This window comes from Erinaceus europaeus, chromosome 13 (assembly GCF_950295315.1).
Source record: "Erinaceus europaeus chromosome 13, mEriEur2.1, whole genome shotgun sequence".
NCBI classification, from domain to species: domain Eukaryota; kingdom Metazoa; phylum Chordata; class Mammalia; order Eulipotyphla; family Erinaceidae; genus Erinaceus; species Erinaceus europaeus.
Genome location: NC_080174.1, coordinates 53,529,465 through 53,552,399, shown reverse-complemented (window position 1 = coordinate 53,552,399; position 22,935 = coordinate 53,529,465). Strand labels below are relative to the sequence as shown.

General features: G+C 47.7%; 1 protein-coding gene across 4 annotated transcripts in view; it reads left to right on the top strand.

The window, feature by feature from the left end:
* Window positions 1–22,935, top strand: part of STK40 (serine/threonine kinase 40) — a 48,566-nt gene that overhangs the window by 4,214 nt on the left and 21,417 nt on the right. For 2 of the 4 annotated variants that reach the window (XM_060205891.1, XM_060205890.1), the window contains exons 1-2: window positions 10,757–10,775; window positions 22,409–22,530. In XM_060205891.1, coding sequence (XP_060061874.1) covers window positions 10,762–10,775; window positions 22,409–22,530 — 136 coding nt within the window. In that variant the 5' untranslated portion in view covers window positions 10,757–10,761. Of the gene's footprint in view, window positions 1–10,756; window positions 10,776–22,408; window positions 22,531–22,935 lie in introns of those variants that run through there. The other 2 variants (XM_007538759.3, XM_060205889.1) reach the window with 1 other exon arrangement.

The window sequence follows — 22,935 nt, the reverse complement described above, 5'->3', positions numbered from 1 at the left end:
GGCGTAAGGATCCGGGTTCGAGCCCCCGGCTCCCCACCTGCAGGGGAGTCTCTTCACAGGCGGTGAAGCAGGTCTGCAGGTGTCTGTCTTTCTCTCCCCCTCTCTGTCTTCCCCTCCTCTCTCCATTTCTCTCTGTCCTATCCAACAATGATGGCAACAATAATAACTACAACAATAGAAAAACAACAAGGGCAACAAAAAAAAGGGAAAATAAATATTAAAAAATAAAAAAAAATAAAAAAAAAAGTTTATAGGGGGCTGGGCAGGTAATGCACCAGGTTAAGCGCACATAGTACAAAGCACAAGGACCCGTGCAATGATCCGGTTCAATTCCTGGGCTCCCCCACCTGCAGGGGCTTAATCTCACAAGCAGTGAAGCAGGTCTGCAGGTGTCTCTCCTTTGCTCTCCCTATCTTTCCCTTCCCATCTCAATTTCTCTCTGTCCTATCCAATAAACTGAAAAGAATGGCCACCAGGAACAGTGGATTTGTAGTGCTGGTATTGAGCCCCAGCAATAACTCTGGAGGCAAAAAAAGGGGGGGTTATTTATATATTAATGAATCAGAGCATCAGTCTGGCATATATAGTGCTGGGGACTGAACTAGAACTTCATGAATGCAAGCCTTGCATTCTACCCACTGCACAACCTCCCCTGATGTTCTTTCTTTTTGTTTTAAAGATTTGTTTGTTAATGAGAGAGAAGAGGCAAGAGTGGCAGACAAAACCAAAGCATCATTCTGGCATATGCGGTGCTGGAGTTCAAATTTGTGACCTCATGCTCAAGAGTCTAACACGTCCACTGTATCACCTCTCAGGCTGCCACTGGTGGTGCCTTTTCATTTTTAATTTTTTGAAAGAGGAAAGGAGAGACACCTCAACACCAGAACTTCCCACAGTGAGACATGGCTCTCCTGTGTGGTGTTGGTGCTCAAACTTGTACTGACCCAAGAATGATTTTTTTATATTTCATTTATGGGTTTTTTTTTAACCAGAGCACTGATCAGCTGTGGCTAATGGTGCGGGGGGATTGAACATAGGACTTTGGAGCCTCAGGCATGAGAGCCTCTCTACATAACCATTATGCTATCTACCCCCACCCTTATTTATGTTTTTATTGAGAAATTAAGAAGGAAAGGGATATACAAAGGGAGAGAGAAAGAGAAACACCTTCAGTACTACTTAACTGCTCATGAAACTTCGTCAGGAGACTAGGGCCTTGAACCTGGGTCCTTATGCATGATAATATGTGAGTTCAACCAGATGCACTACCACCCAGTCCCTGAATGATTTTTCAATAGAAGTAGGATTTCATTGAGGGGCAGGGGATCTTACTTTTAACATATACACAGGAGAAAAATAGTTTCTTCCCTATGTGTTTCTCCTAGTGTCTGTGGTCTGGCATCTGAGTTAGTAGCCTCTGGAAGCATAACATCCATTAATATATGTGGTGGCTTCAAATCCGGAAGCCCAGTGCCATGCTCATGAGCTCCCATATACTTGAACTTCTTAATTTGTTGGTAATGGGATGCTTTGGAAATTGATTTGTTTGATGCAGGGGATTGAATCCAGGCCCCCAGATGTATGAAGCACATGCTACACTTCTGACCTATTATCTCCAGCCCAGAATGATTTGTTTAACATGAAGACATCAACAAACCTGCATCCTCCAAGAAGTCCTCTGGTTGCAGTGGAGAAGGATTGGGGAGCGAGGGAACCTGCATTTCCTGTTGGAAGCTGTGATGATAGTCAGAGCAAGGACTGGTGTGGTCCTGGATCAGGACGGGACAGCTTGGTGGGGAAATCAGTTACACTCTGGGAGTGTTTGGGAATGATGGCTGAGGAGGAGCAATGGTGGCAGGTGACCCTGAGGTTCCTAGTTTGGGTGACAGTAACAGGGTAGAGATAGGGTGACTTGGGAGAAGATAATGACCAGCGAAATCTACCAGCTCTTTGGTAAACCCTGGGCATGCCGTCACAGAAGAGGGTCAATTGCAGTCTTGTGTGATTATCCAGCTTTCGGCCACACTTGCCTTGAGTCAGCACCAAGAGAATAGCAGCTTCCTTCCCTTCACCTGTCCAGATTTGACTAGAGAGGTGAACTTCTCCAATTTTTCCAAAAGTCAAACAACTGTATCTATTAAAACTATGATTTCATCAACCATCAAAAGTTCCTAGCAAGCAGTCTTTCAGTCTGCTTGTCCACACTGATTCGGCAAAGGACAGCTGACTGATGGGGCCCAGAACAGCAGGGTAGCCTGAGGACAGGTTTGACTTTCTCTGTGCTCCCAGGAAGGTTAGGGAAAGACCTTGAGATTAGATTTAGCTCAGGCCTTCTCAGAAAGGAGAGGTGTCTGCCAGAGGCCACCTAGAATTTTCTCAGAACCATGAAATGACCAGGGAAATAGCTCACTTGGATTGTGTGCTGTTTTGCCATGTGCACTGCCCAGGTTCAAGTCTAGCCCCTACCACACTAAAGGAAGCTTTGGTACTGGTGGGCTCACTCTTTCTCTCAAAAAAAAAAAAAAAAAAAGGAAGGAAGTGAGAGATAACTAGCTGCCAGATCAGTGACTGCTTGCTGTGTGCCTCCCTCTCCCCCAGAACTGAGGAGCATAAGAAACCAGACACTGATCTGGCTGGACTGTGTATTCACTTGGGCCCATATATGCAGATCAAACAGTTTTTGTCTTTCTATTTGTGATATGCAGAAAGGGGGACAGGTGGTGATGCACCTGTTTGAGCACATGTTACAGTTCACAAGGACCCAGGTTCAAGCCCCTAGTCCCCACATGCAAGAGGAAAGCTTTGCCAGTGGTGAAGCAGTGCTGCAGGTGTCTCTCTTCTCCCTTTCTATCTCCCCCTCCCTCTTGATTCTGGCTGTCTCTATCCAATAAATAAAGATAATAAAAATTTAAAAAAAGAAAGTAGAGGTCAGGGGTAGATAGATAGTATAATGGTTATGCAAAGAGACTGTCATGCTTGAAGCTCCAAAGTCCTAGGTTCAATTCTCCATACCACTATAAGCTAGAGTTGAGTAGTGCTCTAAGAGAGAGAGAGAGAACAAACCTGAAATGAGCATTTCTTCCACCTGCTCAAGTGTGACTGCATCCTTAAAGATGGCCCTGAACCCATAGTGGTCTGCCTGTCTTCTTGTTTCTGTAATCAGTATTTGAGATGAGAAGGGTATTGTTGCTTGCTTTGACTTAACTTACTATCTGCAGTTAACATCTGGATTCTTTTTGACATTATGACCCATCCTGCATGTAATTTACCCTACAGCTCTCTGCTGATGAATTTGGTCAAGCCTCTGCCCTTTCCCTTCCAAGTAAGGCTGGAATAACTATAGAATTTTGCCCATCTTATGTATTTCTAGAAGAGAGGTTGGTTTCTAGACCTTCTTTAAAAGAGAAGGGAAACAGCGTAATGGCCTGAAGCTCTCTGTTCCCAGATTCAGTCCCTTGCTGAGCAATTCTCTGGTAAAAATAATAACAGTAATAGCAAATAAGGAAGTCTTTCTTTAAAAAAAAGTGGGGAAACAAAAGATAATAGGTAGTTTTACTCGTATGTGGACTGTTGATAACAAATTTAAAAAATTATGAAAGATAGAAAATGCACCAGAGCATCACTCTAGCACATGGAATGCCAGGGGTGGAATTCATGCTTGAGAGACCAGTGCTTTATTCACTATGCCACCTCCAAGACTGCTAGGTCTTCTATTAATAAACTAGAACAGGCATGGTACTACAGCCATACCAATAGCAAAGGTACATTTTGGTTTGAGGTTCCCTGTATTAAGGGGTCATTGTGAACTCCTCTCCCTGAAGGGGTTTCAGATCAGTGGTGGTCATCGTCTCCTGGTTCCTCAGAGCTTACATAGTACAGAAGTATACAGGCTCTAATTTAAAGAAACAAACTCTAGTTGTTGGAAAGCCAGAGAGTAACAGAGCTGAGAAGAGCTCTTGTCATTTAAACTGAAGCAATCCCCTCTGCATATGTTTCCAGACCATATGGTGAAAGAGAATTAAGATCTTTATTTTTTGAGGGTGTCTGTGAGCTAAGGGACTGAAAGAAGAGAAAGTGGCCTGGATACTTTCCTGAAGATTGGCGAGAGCAAGACTGGTGTGCCTGTCACATGTCTGTGGGCACAGCCGGTCTGAGGAAACAGCAGTTGCTTCTAGGAAGAGACTTGGTCCAGACCTTTGGGAGGCTATGTCATAACTCAAAAGTCTGTGGGCCTTTTGGAACTCTACTACTAGCCTCTGCCAGCTCTGAAGAGTAGGAGGTCTTCTGAAGCATATGTGGAACTCTTGCTGGTACCATCCATGTTTGAGTTGAGTTCCAGGTAGTACGTTTTCTTTGTTTTTGCTGTTTGTCCCTTTAATTTTTTTCATTCATTTATTAATTTATTTTTATAGAGACAGAGAAATTGAGAGGTAAGGGAGAGAGAGACTGACCAACCTGCAGCACTGTTTCGCCACTCGTGAAGCTTCTCCCCCTGCAGGTGGGGATCAGGGGCTTGAACCCAGTCCTTGAGCATGATAACAGGCTCCACTGGGAGTCCCCTGGTTCCAGCAGGAAGTTTCCTTCTGGCCTCTCTTCTAAGACGGTTCCTCTCAAAAAAGCAGCAAGGAAACCAGTCCCACCCCCACCCCCCAAAGAAGAATCCTCACCATCTTGCAGGTCCTTTTCTAAGTTTTCTGCAAAAAACAAAACAAAACAAAACAAAACCTTAACCCCTCACACTCTAAGAAAAGAGTACAGAGAACATGCATGATCAGAGGTGTTAAGTAATCTGTTCACTGCTAAACAGCCGGTAAGGGCAGAGCAGGATCTCAGCCCACACTGTGTGACTCTAACACTCTTGCCATCCCATTCCTCCTCCTTGCTGGCCAGGCTCTGGCCCCAGGGGGCCCAGCCCACATGGAATCTTGAACTCATGGAGTTGTAGAGCTGGAAAGGACAGTGACAAAGCTGAAGCAGTCCCTTCTTTGCCAAAAGAATGGAGACTGTTGCTGCCTGGACAAGTCCCTCCCTTTGTTGCCCTGTGGGTAGTGGGTAAAGAGGCTCAGCTGTGTCACTTGAGGGCCTAGGCTCACAGCAGACCTGGCTTCAGAAGGGGGGGCAGCACTGGAAATCTCCCTCCAGTGCAGCAGTGGGAGCAGAGCTCAAACCTGGGCCAGGTACACGGCAAAAGAGGACACTGTCCAAGCAAGCTATTTTGCCAGCCCAAGGTGGTGGTTTCTGTAGCAGGTTTAGCTCAGTGTCTGGCCTCTAATCAGGGACCTGCTCTGGTGAACCCCAGGTGAGTTCTCCTGGAAGGTTGGTGGGTGTCTTTAAAAGAGCCACCATGAGCCAGGTTCCAGGTCTCCAGTCTGAAGAGCTTGGTGCTATGTCTAGCCTTTATGGATGTCAGGTGGTGAGCAGGAAGCTCCTTATAGCACATTTCCAGGTTACCTGGGAGAGCTTACTTCCACCCTTCTGCCTCCCTCACCCCACTCTCCTGATGCAGTCTTACATCAGCACACAGGCACAGACATTCAGGGCACTTAGGTTTGCACACTTGTTTGTTGCAAACAAGTGTGTTTGCACAGCCTCCTAAGTGTGCTTCCTCCGAGGTTCGCCTCCATGATTCCATTACCACTCTTAACAACCATTATGGGTCAGAAACCTTTTAGATCTCTAAAAACTGGTGTTGTACCCTGGTAGGTTGTGCAGTGGGTAAAGTGTGGGGCCTGCAAACATGAGGTTCCAAATTCTATCCCCAGTCTTCACAAGTGCCAGAGTAATGCTCTGGTTCTTTTTCTCTCTTTCTTTAAGGAAAAAAAAATACATATATATATATATATATATATATATATATATATATATATATATATATATTTTAAAATTATATATATATTTTAAAAAATTATATATATTATTTATTTATTGTATAGAAACAGCCAGAAATTGCGAGGGGGGAGTTGGGCGGTAGCACAGCGGGTTAAGCGCACATGGCACAAAGCTCAAGGACTGGCATAAGAATCCCAGTTCAAGCCCCCCCCCCCACTCCCCACCTGCAGGGGAGTTACTTCACAGGCAGTGAAGCAGGTCTGCAGATGTCTTTCTCTCCCACTCTCTGTCTTCCCCTCCTATCCAACAATGACTACAACAATAAGACAAGGGCAACAAAAGGAAATAAATAAATAATATGAAAAAAAAATTGAGAGAGTCGGGCAGTAGCGCAGCAGGTTAAGTGCAGGTGGCGCAAAGTGCAAGGACGGGTGTAACAATCCCAGTTGAGTCCCTGTCTCCCCACCTGCAGGGGAGTCGCTTCACATGCAGTGAAGCAGGTCTACAGGTGTCTATCTTTCTCTCCCCCTCTCTGCCTTCCCCTCTTCTCTCCATTTCTCTCTGCCCTATTCAATAACGACTACAAAAAACAAAAAAAGAAGAAGAAGAAATTGAGAGGGAAGGGGAGATAGAGAGCAAGACAGAGAGAGAGAGAGACCTGCAGTCCTACTTCACCACTCATGTAGCTTCCCACCTACAAGTGGGGACCAGGGGCTTGAACTCAGGACCTTGTGCACTGTAATGTGTGCACTTAACCAGGTGTGCTACTGCCTGGCCCTTCTTATTCTTTTTCTCTATCATTAATAAAACATTTCTTTTAAAATTTGGTATTATAGTATTCTGTGGTAAACTAGTTAATCAGTATAGAAGAATATCAAAACTCCTCCCTCTCTTTGACATTCTAGTCCCACTGAGAGATTTATGGGTAGAATTCTACCTGGTATTCTTCTAGAAATGTCCTGTGCATATTCAAAGGTGAGTAAAAGCCTTTTTTTTTTTAATTCCCTTTTGTTGCCCTTGTTGTTTTATTGCTGTAGTTGTTATTGATGTTGTTGTTGTTAGATAGAATAGAGAGAAATGGAGAGAGGAGGGGAAGACAGAGATGGGTAGAGAAAGATAAGACACCTGCAGACCTGCTTCACCACCTCGAAGCGACTCCCCTGCAGGGGAGTCAAACCGGCATTAGCCAGGGGCTCGAACCAGCATCCTTACGCTGGTCCTTGCGCCTTGCACTGCCTGTGCTTAACCCACTGCACTACCACTCCCGTAAAAGCCTTTTGTTACTTAAATGGGGTCATATCACACAAGTAGTACTCCAGTTTGCCTTGTTTCTGTTTTGTTTCTTTGGTTGTTATTGGGGCTTAACCACTCCAGAGGCTGACTTTTTTCAGATAGATGGACAGCACAGGGGGCTATACTTGAACCTGGGTCATGCCCATAACAACGAAAGTTCACCATCCCTAACTAAGTGAGCTGTCTTGCCAGCCTTTTAAAAAAGTTCTGTTTATTGTAGTGAAATGTATGTATCTTTTACCTAGCAGTACATAGGGATTTATCTTAAAGACTATAGAGTCATCCATTGCCTGGTGGAACATGGCATGGTCAACCATCCTCTTTTGGTAAACATTCCTGTTGTTTCCTGGCTAGGGGGGGGTGTATGGGTGTAAGCTTCAATTTTTCTATGGTTTTTTGCTGCTACCCATGGCTCTCCAGGGACCCTCATTGAGCACATTTCTCTTTGTAAATTTGGGATGTGCCATTTAGTGATCATGCACCACTTAGTTGCAGGTCACATACACAACAACAGCCAATACCAGGTAGCCTCATTATGTTAAAGACTTATGCAGAGTGTTCTGACAAGGCCCCAGTTCCTGCCCCCAGGAACATGCTGTCTTGATAAATACACACAAAGCATGTTCTCTACTGAGTGGATACCCAGGACGTGGGGGCAGTGTCATCCCTCTCCTGTAGGTAAAGTACATGTTCAGGTCACATAGTGGGTACAGAGGTGACTCTTAAGTCAGCCAGCCATTCTAGGGTCTGTTGTTGGTAACTAGTGGCCCTCAAGATTGGGTCAGCAGTGACAACCCTCCTGTGGGGCTGCCTGTCTGAAGAGTTGGCTGAGGGGCACGCTGGTGCCTGCTGCACAAGCCATGCCCCACTGTGCATGCAGCCTTAGCCTCCAGCATTCAGTAAAACAGAAAGGGAACCGCCTTTGTTCATTGTCAGAGTTGTGAAATGTAATTGAATTGAGTCCTTGATAGAGGCAGTTAAGGAAAAGGCAGTTTGCTGGCCCTGGTCCAAATTGTCTTTCTCACAGGATGGCTGTAGTGATGTTTGCTGCTAAAAATAGTGTAAAGAAAGAGAACTGTGTGCACCTGGACCTGGCCTGGGCTTTCCCATCTGTCGCTCTAGAAATGAGCTGAAAGAAAGGAAACTTAGCATTTGTTGAGTTCTTTCCACACACCCACTCCCAGCAGTCCTCAGGGAACCCTGGGGGTGAGGACAGCACTGTGCCTCTCTAGGTGAAGCATGTGTCCAGGTCACACTGTGGGCACAGAGGTGACTCTCAAGTCAGCCGATCACTCTAGAGTTGCTTGCTGCTTTCTCCTTGCCTGAGTTGGGCCGTCGTGGGTGGCAAGAACCTGCCCCCCACAGGGGACCCTATGGCAACCCTGTTTCCAGGCTGAGTCACTGCACAAAGCAATAATTGATGGCTCGGCGGAGCTGAGGGGCCCCTTAGGATTCATGAGTCTGCTCGTGCTAGGTCCCTCCTACTTGAAATCCTCTTTCCTAACCCAAGTGATCAGGGCAGGCTGGCATGTTAGAGGAGGGCTATCAGTGACTCCATCTGTGCTCCCCCATGGAGACCCCCATAGAGCCAAGGGGCCACCAGGGATGTCTTCCCCTGGCTGCTCCTCTAGGTGGGAGATACTGGGACAGCACAGCCTGAGAGAACTATGAAATCTGTCCCTTCCTCCTCCAACACCCACACACAGTGATGGATTATTTATTGTCACATCAGCTGTTTCCGGGGGCCCCTGGGAGGGGTGAACTGGTGACAAGACTGGCTGTGCTGCCCTGATTCTGCTGTGGTGGCTCTGAGTGGCTGCTGGTGAGGCCCTTTGCCCCTTCTGCAGGGACTGGCTTCTTCCCTGTTTATCTTTCCCCAGAGAGGGCCCGGGCCCACTTCTCTGTGCTGAGCATTGTGACTACACTATAGGGCACAGCCTCCTGCCCAAGTGCTTTCAGCCTCTGTAATCTCTCCCCTTGCCCCCTCTAGACTTCATGGAGGCCACAGCGGATCCCAGTGGAATGAAGAGGGACATCACTGGTTATATAATCTCCTTATATGTGACTATAAGGAGGGGTGACTGGAGCTGGACCCCAGGGACAGACAATGGGCTTTCTGGAAGCAGCGGGTTCTTGGTGCCCCTGATCCCCCAGGACTGCTGCACTCAGCACACTGTAGTCCTGCTAAGGAAAGGCAACAAGGGGATGGCCTGGTGCAGATGTGTGAGGGGGAGCAGGCTGGGCACCCGGCCTTCTTTCTGACTGCCCCTCCTACTTCCCACAGGGCTGAGTCACTTCCTCTCTGGCTGCTGCAGGTACTCTTCCCACATGCAAGAGCAGAGCAGGCTCGGGGGTGGGGTTCACCCTGTGCAGCCCTAGAAGCAGCCGGCTCTCTCCTCACCCGCCCGGCAGTAAAGCACAGCATTTAGGGGATGATGTGATGTTATATATTCTTGACAAATTGGAGCTCCACACCCCCTGCATTTTAAAAATGGATCGAATCATCACTCTGTTTTGGTACAGTGAAGATGACAGCACATTCATGAATCTTTGTCATCAGGGAGTCCTGGCTGAAGCAGAGAAATTACTAATCTGTCTCCCTCCCCCCACAGCATCCATCCTGAACACAGAAACAAATGGCTTCCAGAGGGCTGGTGGGGAAGCTGCTTCTAGCCTCAGTCTCCAGGGGAGAGGGTTCATGCTCAATTCAGGGATGGCTGTCACTCAAACTCAAAGGCAAAACCCTCAGAAAGAACCCCTGCCAGTCAGCTAGCAGGAGTAGAGGAGAACCCGGCCATAGGGGACCTCCCACAGTCAGGCCTCAAGGCTTTGGCTTGTCAGCAGTGATGAATATATGGGGATGGCAGAGGGACATCTTTACCTCAAAGTTGAGGGAATCAAAGAAAACTTAGGAAATGCCAAGAATAGTTCATGGCCAGTAGGAGGTTCCCCCACCAAATGATAGTCTAAGATGTTGTGCCTGGAAAGACTTGCTAGGTCAGAGGGAGGTGACCTCAGCAGGGAACAGGGAATGCTCCTCTCTCCCAGTGAAGACCCTGTCACACAGCCAGCTGCATGGTCACGTCTGCACTCGCAGTCAGCTCTTTGACAGGTTAAACTGTGGGCCGGGCTAGGTAGGTGAGGCTCAGTGTGATTTAGGGTCACAAAGCAAACCAGGGCCAGTTGAAATTTGAACCCTGCTCTATATGACCCCCAAACCATCTGACTCTCCCAACTGCTCCACAGTTTGAGACACTTGGTTCTGTGGACTGTGAGTCCCTCCTGGTCCCCTGGGTTAATATGTGGATGGAGTGTCCTGTGGGGAAGATGGTGTTGCGGGTAGCACCGACATGGACATCCTAATTCTTTCGGTAGCCAACCAGATCACCTTCAGTAGCTCTTTCAGAAAAATCTGTTCTGGAGGTGGTGTTGGGATCAGTCAGTTAGTTTTGTATTTGTTTGCTCACTGGAGAGCTGAGAAATGAACTGGCACTATCCAGATGGCTTTCCCAGCCCAACTTTCCTATTCTATATATTTAGAAAGAGACCAAAACAGCGATGGAGTTCCCTTTTGTGCTGTCTGTGGTACTTGCATATGGTGCCTAAGGATTGAACCCAGGGCCTCATGCACAATGAGGCATGCACTTTACCAGGTGAGGTAACATTTCTCGGTCACATATGTGAAAGCACTTTTTTAAAAATATATATTGATTGATTCCCTTTTGTTGCCCTTGTTGTTTTATTGTTGTAGTTATGGTTGTCGTTGTTAGCTAGGACAGAGAGAAATGGAGAGAGGAGGGGAAGATAGACACCTGCAGACCTGCTTCACCGCTTGTGAGGCGACCCCCCCTGCAGGTAGGGAGCCAGGGGCTCAAACTGGGATCCTGTTTTTGTGCTTTGCACCACCTGCGCTTAATCTTCTTTTCTTTTCTTTTTTCTTTCCTTTCCTTTCCCCTTCCTTCTTTTCTTTCTTTCTTTCTTTCTTTCTTTCCCCACGACACCACTCATCTCTGGCTATTGATAGCCCTGGAGGTTGAACCTGAGAACTCTGGCCCACAAGCCAATCCCTGCACCTCTCTCTGACCCCTTAGTTGCATCTTATAACCAGATTTCATGCTGTGCACCTCAGTCTCATTTCATTCCAAGTGCCATGAACTAGTAATATATGCATGTGAGCTGGACCAGAAGGTATCTCCTGAGGGAAGTGAGATAACTTTGTCTAACTGACAGGAGAACCCCCACACTACAAGCCCAGAGTGGCCCAGAAGTCCTGTCACTAGTGTGAGGGGCAGGCCAGGCTGTCATACACCTGCTCCTGAATCTTGCTGCAGGGTAGCAGATGTCTTTGCTGGGGTTGGAAAAAGAGCGGCTGGTCTGACCCTTTGCCTGTTAGGGTTGGGGCACATGTGCAGGCAGAGGGGGGCTCAGCCCTCCTCACTGGGGGTTGCTCTCCAGCAGCAAACACTTCTAAGCACAAACCCTGGCAGTCTGCCAGCATGGAACCCCCCCTGCCCCAGGTGTGCATCTCTGACATGGGCCTTTCCCAGGCTCCCCATTCCCAGCACCATTGCTGCCCCATTACCCACCCCTGACATGCACTCGCACAGCCCCAGCCTCTGATCCTGGTCGTCCCTGGGTCCTCCTCCAGTGCTTCATACCTGCCCCAGTATGGGCTTTAGTACCCTCTGGGTGAACACTCCTGTGCTCTCCTCACTCAGCAGTTTGCCAGGCACCAGGTGGGACACAGGGAAGCAGAGGGGAGCCCACAGCCCACAGGGGTAGAGGAAGGTCAAGCATATAAACTGACATGTACAGCACAGTGAGGCAGGACAGAGGTTTGCCCAGATGCCCTGAGAGCTAAAGGAAAGGAGGCCTTGTGCAGAAGATGACACTTGAGTGAGCACTGAGGAAGAAAGACAAGCCGGTCAGGGAGAGGCCAGGGCAGGGTGTTCATTAACTCTCAAGGACTCAAGTCTTTGGTGGCATTAAATTGATTTAGGGGACATATAAGGACAGTGGGGCCAGAGAGGCAACCTGGGTCTGACCAGGCTCACTGAGATTCAGACTTACCCTCAAGATATTGGGGGGGAGGTGGGGCATTAAAGCACCTGCACTGTCTGAGATACAGAGGCCCAGGCATCTGAATAGGTGGACAGGCATAGCCTGCTGGAGTCTTTCTGTCCTGCTGCAATCACACTGGTATCTGATGTAGGGCATTCTGATAGAACCTCTCCTGCATCTTTCTGATCAGCCTCATGGACACCAGTGCCCACCATCTTGCGCCTATGCTGACAGAATCCCTTTAAAGACGTGCTACAGAAAGGAGCCACCAGGTGGCAGACCCAGAGATTAAACAAAGGCTTCTTCTCCCCCCACCCCTCCCCAATTCCTTTTAGCACAGTAATTGGGGGAGGGGTGGACATACAGCACTGAGCTGTTCATGTCAGACTGTTCTGCTACTGTGGGCTGTGTACCCACTAGCAAACCCCTTTGAACCTGAACAAGAACTTCTAGGGTCTTGTAGACACTGTAGCACCTGTCACCTAAAAGCAGATCATAGCTTGTATATAACTGCATTATGGTTTTCAAATTCTGGAAATTTAACATGAGTACAATTGTATTTCTGTTATGGAGACCATTTGTATAGCCTGCTGTCTATAAGCTAATAATAGTAGAATTTATCACATGCTTATATTACACCAGTAGGTACTCTGCTAACACTTTTGCCTGGATTACCAGCTTAATCCTTGCCCAGCCTTGTAAGGTAGATGCTGTACTCTCATGTTTTGTAGATATAGAGACAAGTAACTTGTCCAAGGTCTCCTCACTACCCTGATGGTACTGGGCTTTGAACCCAGGTTTGATTTCCTCCAGCACCTATCCTCTTACCCATGTCCCTAGCCACTGTCGGTCAGGAGCGTGACCCCTGCAGCCTCAGGATGACTGAGCCAGGCACAGGAAGCTGGACTGCCAGTCCAGTTTGCAACTAGGAGCGATGTGGATGATTCTGTTATAACAGGAAGACACAGCTCTCTAACCACCTTGTTTTGCCTCCAGTGTCCTGAGGACAGAAGCCCTACTCTACTTCCCTCCTGGGAGTCAGTGTGGGTCTCAGCACACAGACTCTTAAGCCCAGGTGGCAGACTGGACTGAGGCCAGGCATTGCTGGGAGCTCATACTCACTTCCAGGTGCCAGATGGGCTGGACAGAGGTGCAGGGTCCCTGCCTTCAGTAGATACTGCCAGAGGCTTTGCACAATTTAAGAGCTTTTTTGCCTGCTTTATTTTCAGAGTCAGGAAGCAGGAGGATGAGATACAAGCTGGTGGGGCTGGGCAGTGGCACACTTAGTTGAGCAAACATGTTACCATCTACAAGGACTTGGGTTTGAGCCCCTCACCTGTGTGTGTGGAGGGGTGGGGGAACTTCATGAGCAGTGAATCAGATCTGAAGGTCTCTATCTTTATCTTTCCCTCCCCTCTCAACTCTTTCTGTTCTGCCAAATAAAATAGAATGAAAAGAAGAGAGGGACACACTGAGAAAGAGAGAGAGAAAAAAATGACTGCCAAGAGTGGTGAGTCCCAGCAGTAACACTGGTGGGGAGAAGAGAGAGAGAGAGAGAGATACAGGCTGCTGACAGGGACACTTTGACTCTTGATGACCCTGCAGTGTAGACACAATCCTTTGGCCCCTAGTAGGAACTGGAAGCTGCCAACAAACACTGGCTATACCTGCTGCTGTTGCCACATACATGGGCACAAAAGTAAAGCAGTGGGTGGGTCCACAGGTTACTCATTGCAAGTGTTACCCCTGCACTGAGCCTTCACCAGTTGCTTCACAGGAACCCATTTTTCTAGGATCCCAGAGGTTGCAGCATAAAGCACAAGACAAGGTTGAGTGTGGGATTTTCAGCACACATGGGCAGGCCCTTCACTGCTGCTCATACTGTTAAGTTTTTTATTTGAATTTTTTTATTATCTATTTTCCCTTTTGTTGGCCTTTTTTTGTTGTTGTTGTTGTTGTAGTTATTATTGTTGTTGTTGTCATCATTGTTGGATAGGACAGAGAGAAATGGAGAGAGGAGGGGAAGACAGGGGGAGAGATAGAGAGACACCTGCAGGTGAGGAGCCAGAGGTTTGAACTGGGATCCTTAACGCCAGTCCTTGTGCTTCGCTCCATGTGCACTTAACCCGCTGCGCTACCGCCCAACCCCATTTTTGTTTTTTGGCCTCTAGGGTTATCGCTGGGGCTCAATGCCTGCACTACGAATCCGTTGCTCCTGGTGGCCATGTTTCCATTGTTGTTGTTATTGTTGTTGCTGGATAGAACAGAGAGGAATTGAGAGAGGAGGGGGAGACGGGAGAGAAAGATACCTGCAGACCTGCCTCACCACTTGTGAAGTAAGCCCCCTGAAGGTGGGGAGCCAGGGGCTCGAACTGGGATCCTTGCATCAGCCCTTGTGCTTTGCACTATGTGCACTTAATCCGGTGCACTACTACCTGGCCTTCTCTCCCCCACCCCCCCTTTTTTTTTGAGGGGACGCTTACTTGGGCTCAACTTGTATGTGTCCCCCGGATGGGGCTTTGTGTCTGGGCCACTCGGATGTGTGTGTCTTTGTGGTACTTCTGGGTATGAATGGGAGACCCTTCTTTGCCCTTGCCAGGCTTCAACTACTGTATAGTTGAATGGAACTGAAGAAGGACTGAGCTGAAGAGGTCCCGTCTGTATTTGCAGCACACTTCCTCTTGGAAGTTGGTGGTACATTTACCACATTGAACTGCCCCAGCCTTAGGTGCCACGCACCCCTGACTCTGCCCTACCTATTATGTTCCCTGCCGGTCTAGCCTTTGTCACACTCTAGGAGAGCTGGGCTCATATTCTCCAGCAGCTTTGGGGTGTATATGAACTTTAAAAAATATATTTTATTTATTTTATTTTTGAGAGAGATGCAGACACACGTACACACACACGCACACACACACACCAGAGCACTGCTCAGCTCTAGCTTATGGTGGTGTGGGGGATTGAACTTGGGACTTAGGAGCCTCAGGCATGAGAGTGTTTGCATAACCATTATGCTATCTCCCCTGCCCCTGGGTGTATATGATCTTAACCCCAAACTGACAGGGCAGGGCAGCCAGCCCCTTTCTCTGGATATGCCACAGTGGCTGTCGTGAACTGAGGCCCTCTTCAAGTTGTGGACTGCAGCTTGCTCCTCTGGGCCGAACAAGCAGAACCCCGTGCTTCCAAGTTAAGGAACAGGGCTGCTGCCTGCAGTGGGTGGGGGGCTCAGCAAGTTCTCTCCCAGCACCACCCTCCTAATCTTCACAGATCACCCCCATTGCTGCCTCACTGAGCCTCCTATTGAGTCTGGACTCTCTGGTCACTGGTACTGACTTTGGAGGATAGCATGAGGAAGAGTTGGCAGAGAGGATTCCCCCCCCCCCTTTTTTTCTTTGTTCTTTTTAACCAGAGTGCTGCTCAGCTCTGGCTCATGGTGGTGTGGGGATTTAACCTGGAACCTTGGAGTCTCAGGCATCAAAGTCTTTTTATTTTATTTTATTATCTTTATTTATTTATTGGACAGACAGACAGAAATTGAGATGGGAAGGGAGGGATAGAGAGGATAAGAGACAGAGAAACACCTGCAACACTGCTTCACCACTTTTGAACCTTTCCTCCAGCAGTTGAGGACTGGGGTCTCGAACCTGGGTCCTTGCACATTCTAACATGTGCACTCAACCAGGTGCACCACCACCCGGCCCCATGAAAGTCTTTTGTAGAATCATCATGCTGTCTCCCCAACCCTCCAGAGACCTCTTTTTTTTGTTTGTTTGTTTACAATTTTTAAAAATATTTATTTATTCCCTTTTGTTGCCCTTGTTTTATTGTTGTAGCTATTATGGTTGTTGTTATTGATGTCATCATTGTTAGATAGGACAGAGAGAGATGGAGAGAGGAGAGGAAGACAGAGGGGGAGAGAAAGACACCTGCAGACCTGCTTCACTGCCTGTGAAAGGACCCCCCTGCAGGTGGGGAGTCGGGGTTCGAACTGGAATCCTTACGCCGATCCTTGCGCTTTGCGCCACCTGCGCTTAACCCGCTGCGCTACTGCTTAACTCCCCCTCCAAAGACTTCTAAGTCGGTGATGCTGAGTTCCTATGGAGCTGAATGGTGAGCCAGGAAACTCCAGGCGAATAGTTATCTCTTTTCCCTCCCTCCCTCCCTCCCTCTCTCCCTTCCTTCCTTCTTTCCTTCCTCCCTCCCTCCCTCCCTTCCTTCCTTCCTTTCCTCCCTTTCCTCCTCCTCCTTCCCCCTCCTTTTGTTTTCTTTTTGTAATGAGAGAGAGAGACAGAGACAAGAGCACTTCTCAGCTCTGGCTTATAGTGGTGTAGAGACTGAAACTTGAGAACTAGAGGGAGGCACATCTGGTTGGGTGCATGTATTACAGAGTGCAAGGACCCAGGCTCAAGCCCCTGTTCCCCACCCACAGAAGGGAAGCTTCATGAGTGGTGAAGCAGTGCTGCAGGTATCTTTCCTTCTCCCTATCTCCTCCTTCCCTCTCATTTGCTTTCTGTATCTATTCAAAATAACTAGGTGAATAAATATATATTTAGGGGCCAGGTGGTGGCTTACCTTAAGGACTCAGGTTCAAGCCCCTAGTCCCCACCTGCAGGGGGAAGCTTCACGAGTGGTGAAGCAGGGCTGCAGTTGTCTGTCTCTTTCCCCCCTCTATCTCCCCCTCCCTTCTTAATTTTTCTATGTCTCTATCCAACAGAGAGAGAGATTGAAACTGGGACCTCAGAGACTCAGGCATGAAAGTTTTTTGCATAATCATTATACTGTCTCTCTGGCCCCATAAGGAGAGGGCTCAGCCAGGGCCCTATACCTCAGTTTAAGGACCAGTATCCCTGGAGGGGACAGGAATCCAAGTCCTGAGACCTGGGTAACCAGAGCTTCTACAACTCAGATCTCAAGTGTGAAGCCAGAATCCCTCAAAGTAGCCTCCCCCAGAGAGAATCTGTGGACCATTTGCAGATGTATCTCTGAGGTTTGGCAAGATGGTTTGAGGATGGGCTGCATCCTCCCTGTGCATCAGCAGAAGGTGGTTGATGGGGAAGGTCTGTCCCTGAGCTGTTTGTCTTTGCTCACCCCACTAGTGAGCCTGCAGTCCTTCCCATTTCTCAGGTTCCTCTTCACACTACCTCCTCTACTTCTTCCAGCTCTGGGTGGCATAAAGAGACACTGGGGGAGGGTGCAGCCTTGCCCTCACTTCCCCTCAAAGTCTCTTTTCTTCTCCTGTCCCACTACTTCAGCCTTTCTGCCTGCCTGCATTTTGGAGCAGTTCCCATGCCGCCTGCCTGAGCAGAATCCTGAGTGGAGTGGGTGGGGTCAGGCTGAGCCCACTCATTGTCTGTGCTGCAGCTGCTCCTGGCAAACTGTCGTCTAGACCGTGCCTGTGCGGAGGCGCCTCGGCAGCGTCTACACAGATGTGACGCCGCCTCCGTGGTGCTCTCCAGGGAACCCAGAGGAGAGGAGGCTTAGTGCTCCAAGGAAGGCAGACTTAGTGAACACCTTACTTGCAGGACGGGGGTAGCTCAGAAGCCCCTTCTCCAGATGAGGTGGGGGGCACCATCTAACCAGAGAGAATCTATCCCAGGCATTAGGGCAGAGAGAGAGAGTGTGGGGCAGTGTGTCTGTGTGCCTGTGCGTATGCGCTCATGGTTACAGTGATGTCTGAACCCACCACATCTGTAGGAGCTGGAGTGACCAGTGCTTCCAAATTCAAAGCTTTACCCACTAAACCACCTACCAGACTGATCTGTGACTAATTTGCTTTCAGCATGAGACTAATGGGCACAAATCAGGTCTGAGCCAACTGACTTCCGCTTCATCTTGGGGGCTTTCAGGACCTACTAAGTTCCATGGTCTTAGAGTTACTCTCAGAATGAAATCCTGGGTCTTGTCTTCAGTGACACTGTTCTAAAAACAAATTGGGGTGGGCTGACAAGATAGTTCACCTGGCTAATAATGTGCTTGCTTTGCCACACACATAGCCTGTTTTTTAGCACAGCCCCCACTGTACTAGAGAAAGCCTCAGTGCTGTTGTGTCTTGCCTTCTCTAACTGTTCCCCTGTCTCTAGCTGAAAAAGTTAGCCTTGTACAGTGAAGCGCCAGGGATGATAGAAAGAGATGAAAAGAAGGAAGGTAGGGAGGGAGGGAGGAAGGAAAGAAGTTAGGATTTCTGCATGGTAGATTGGACTAAAAACATTACTAGGCTACCCCCCTGTCCCCCAATTTCTACCAGCGGTTGACTGCATGGAGGCGGCCCCTAAGGTGTAGAGTCAGGGCCAGAACATACCGGTTCTGAAGTAGAGGCCTTCTTACAGGGATGACTGCACAAACAAAACCAGGTGAAAAAGAAAAAGCAGGTGAGGGGGTAGACAGCATAATGGTTATGCAAACAGACTCCCATGCCTGAGGCTCCAGAGTCCCAGGTTCAATCCCCTGCACCACCATAAGCCAGAGCTGAGTAGTGCTCTGGTTAAAAGAAAAGAAAAGAGAGAGAGACAGAGAGAGAGAGAGAGAAAGAAAGAAAGAAAGAAAGAAAGAAAGAAAGGAAAGCAGCTGAGGAAGTGAAGCAGTAGCATGGCATTGCAGTCTCACACGTGGTCCTGAGTTTGTTCCCTGGCATTATATGTTCCAGAGTATGTCTCTCCCCATACCCCAGTCATTAATAATTTTTTAAAAATTTTATTTATGTAGTCCGGGAGGTGGCACAGTGGTAAAGCTTTGGACTCTCAAGCATGAGGTCCTGAGTTTGATTCCTGGCAACACATGTGCCAGAGTGATGTCTGGTTCTTTCTCTCTCCTATCTTTCTCATAAATAAATAAAATCTTTTTTTAAAATTATTTATTTTTCCCTTTTGTTGCCCTTATTGTTTTTATTGTTGTTGTAGTTATTATTATTGTTGTTACTGATGTTGTCATTGTTAGATAGGACAGAGAGAAATGGAGAGAGGAGGGGAAGACAGAGGGGGAGAGAATAGATACCTGCAGACCTGCTTCACTGCTGTGAAGCGACTCACCTGTGAAGCGACAGGTGGGGAGCTGGGGGCTCGAACTGGGATCCTTATGTCAGTCCTTGTACTTTGCGCCACTTGCACTTAACCCACTATGCTACTGCCCAACTCCCCCCCCCCTTTTTTTTTTAAGAAGGAAGGGTCTAGGCGGTAGCACACCGGGTTAAAAGTACCTATCCAAATGCACATAAACACAAGGACCTAGGTTTGAGTCCCTGCTCCCCACCTATGGGGGGAGGGACGTTTCACAAGTGGTGAAGCGTGTCTGCAGGTGTCTGTCTTTATCTCTTCATTTCCCCTCCTCTCTCAATTTCTCTGTCTTGTCAAATAAAAAGGGGGAGGAGCTGCCGGGAGCAATGTATCAATAGTGCCAGCACCAAGCCCCTGGTGGCAATAAAACAAAGGAAGTCGGACGGTAGTGCAGCGGGTTAAGCGCACATGACACAAAGCGCAAGGATGGGCGTAAAGATCCCGGTTCGAGCCCCCAGCTCCCCACCTGCAGAAAAGTCACTTCACAGGTGGTGAAGCAGTTCTACAGGAGTCTACCTTTCTCTCCCCCTGTCTTCCCCATCTCTCTCCATTTCTTTCTGTCCTATCCAACAATAACAACTACAACAAGGGCAACAAAAAGGGAATAAATAAATAAATATTTTTAAAAACCAAATAAGAAAATAAATAGGACAAAATGACATCCTATCTCAGTTATGGCTTTAGTGCATAAAGAATTTCTAAAAAATCAACAAGATTAATATATACGTAGTAGTAAGAAATAGAAAAACAATGTGGTGGCCCAGGCAGTGACTCAGAGGTAGAGCTCTAGACTTGCAAGCCTGAGCTTCCGAGTTCTTTGCCTTGTACCACATATGCCAGGGTGCTACTTTGCCTTTTCTCTCTGTCCTTTTTACCTAGCTAGCTCTTATGAAGTAAATACAGTGAGTCTTTTAAAATAAAAAAATAATAAACCATGGTGCCAGCATGTGGATAATTCACCTGTTCTGTCATGTAGGTGACCCAGGTTGTGACAGGGTTCTAAGTCACTCTGTCTGAAAAAGTCAGCCCAGAGCAGTGAAGCTCCAGTGATAACAACAGAATAAAATATGTATAATAATATGTATAATCAGTATAGAATAAACTGTATAAAATATATAAAATAAACAGTATAAAATATATAAACAATAAAATATGTATAATATGTATAATCAGTAAACAGGTGAAACAAGTTTGCCCGTATGTATAATTGAAGCATTATGATTTAAACATTGAAGCATTTAAAAATTGAAGCATTATGATTAAAAAATTTAAAAATTGAAGCATTATGATTTAAAAACATTTAAAATTGAAGCATTATGATTTAATTAAGGGAGTAGCTCTCAGATTCACTTGCCCATGCTACAGATGTCAGACTGTGAGAAACTCCAGGGGCTCAGAAATATAAAGAATGTGCCTTTCCCCAAGGCTCCAGGTTCAAACCCTGGCATGACAGGGAAGTGCCATAGATGGTGGAATGGTGCCACTGTGCCTCCTCACCCCCACCTCCAGCTCTCTTGCCTCTCTCTGTATCTTTGAAATAAGAGGGGGTTTTGTTTGTTTGTTGTCTCCAGGGTTATTGCTGGGGCTCAGTACCAGCACTATGAATTTACAGCTCCTAGCGACCATTTTTTCCTTTTTCTTCCTTTCTTTCATTCTTTTTCCGTTTTACTGGACAGAACAGAGAGAAATTGAGAGGGGAGGGGATGATAGAGAGGGAGAGAGACAGACACCTGCAGACCTGCTTCGCTGTTTGTGAAGCATCCCCACTGCAGGTGGGGACCAAGGGCTCAAACCTGAGTCCTTGGGCATAGTGTTATGTGTGGCACCACCTAGCCTCCCAGGTGTCTCTCTGTTTCCCCCTTTCCTTTTGAGTTCTACCTCTATCCAATACATTATAAATAAATTACATAGATTTAAATATGAAAGACTACACTCCAAATGGGGTCCTCAGTTCCCCAGGCTATCTAGCCCTTACTCCTATGTCACTCTGGGCCTCGTGATGAACATTCCAGAAATACAAACTACTGGGGCTTGGTTAATTATATGCAAGTTCTTGCCAACATAAGTTGGCTCACCCAGGTCCCTTTGCCTGAAGTGGCCCAACCCCTTGCCCATCCCATTCCACTATCATTTCTCCAGAAGAGTTTCCTCTGAGCCACCTCACCATCCTATGGGAGAAACTGCTCAGGACTGGGCAGCCAGCCTTCCCATGGCACTTCTGTGACTCTCCCTCTGGTATCCCTCATCTGTGTATAACTGTTTCCTCATACCTCCTCCAGCCCCTGCCTTGCTTGGCGTTCACTATAGTGAACTAGAGGAACAATTTTTATTTTTTATTAATCTGTGTCTAAAGGTCAGTATCTTCTAGAATCTGATACTCTTACCCATCTGTCATTTTAATCCTGGAGTTGATAGGGCTTACCAGGCAAAGCAAAGTCCTCACTCACACCCAGCATGTTCTTTAACTGCCATAACTTGCAAATAGGTGGGTTTTTATTCCCTCTTGAAAATAATTTTAAGAAAACTTTGAAAGCAGGTAAGAGGGAAGAGAAAGCAAAGTCTTCATGGACAGCTTTGGGTGTTCTTCCAACTCCCTTTGGAGAGTTAGAGAAGCTCCTCAGGCCAGTTGTCCTCACATTCCTTGGCAGAAAGATTCCCCCACTCCTTCTGTTCATTCTGTCATTTCCTGGCCCCCTTCGCCAGCATTCCCCAGAGACCAGATCAGCAGGAGTGCAGTGGCACCACAGGCCATGTGGCCTAGATACCTCAGTGAAAGGCCTCACTTCAGGGGCAGCCCTTCTCTCGCCTCTGTGATTGCCTAGCAGCCACCCCTCCCCCCCTTTTTTGTCTTAGCATCTGCACAAAGCCCAGTAACCTCTTTGCTTTAGGCTGACCCCTCTGAATCCAGCTGACCACCCACCCCTGTAGCCAGAACGTGCAGTCTTGAAGTGCATCCACTAGTCTTAATTAATCCCAAGTAAAGGAGCCATGTGCTTCTTTGTCACTGGGAACCTTCAGTGCCCCTCCGGGGAGGGGGAGGAGGTGGCAGCAGCAGCGGCAGTGGGAACAGCAGTAGCAGCTGTGTGACGCATCCCCAAGACAGAGGCTTGCAGGCTGGGTTAGCATAAGGAAACTCACTTGCTCAGCCAGGGATTTTTTTTTTCTGTCTTGTCTAGAGCTGAGATGAAGCGGAGAGCATCAGACAGAGGAGTTGGGGAAACGTCGTCAGCAAGAGCGAAGGCTCTGGGAAGTGGAATTTCCGGGAATAATGCAAAGAGAGCCGGACCATTCATCCTTGGTAAGCAAACCTGTGACTAGTGGGGAGTTGGGAGTGGAGGGTGAGAAGAGTGGGTGTGCTGCGGACAGGGTCTGAGTCCTGGCTTACAGTCTGACCTGGGGACATACAGAAAGAAGTACCACACCCACGCCACCTTGGTCCTGAGTAGCCCTTGACCTGGCCTTCCTAGTATCGCTGCTTCTTATGCCACTGGAAGCTCCAAAGCCTTAGGTCACTTTATATCAAGAGTTGTCAGAGTTTGGAGCCTTACCAACCTGCAACCAGAAGAGCAAGAAAAAGAACCAAAAGCATCAGTCTGGCACATGTGATGCCAGAGATCGAACTTGGGACCTCATGCTTGAGAGTCCATCCCATGCCTATAGCCACTCTCTTGGGAATTAGGAGCTCAGTGGAGTATTTGAGGGC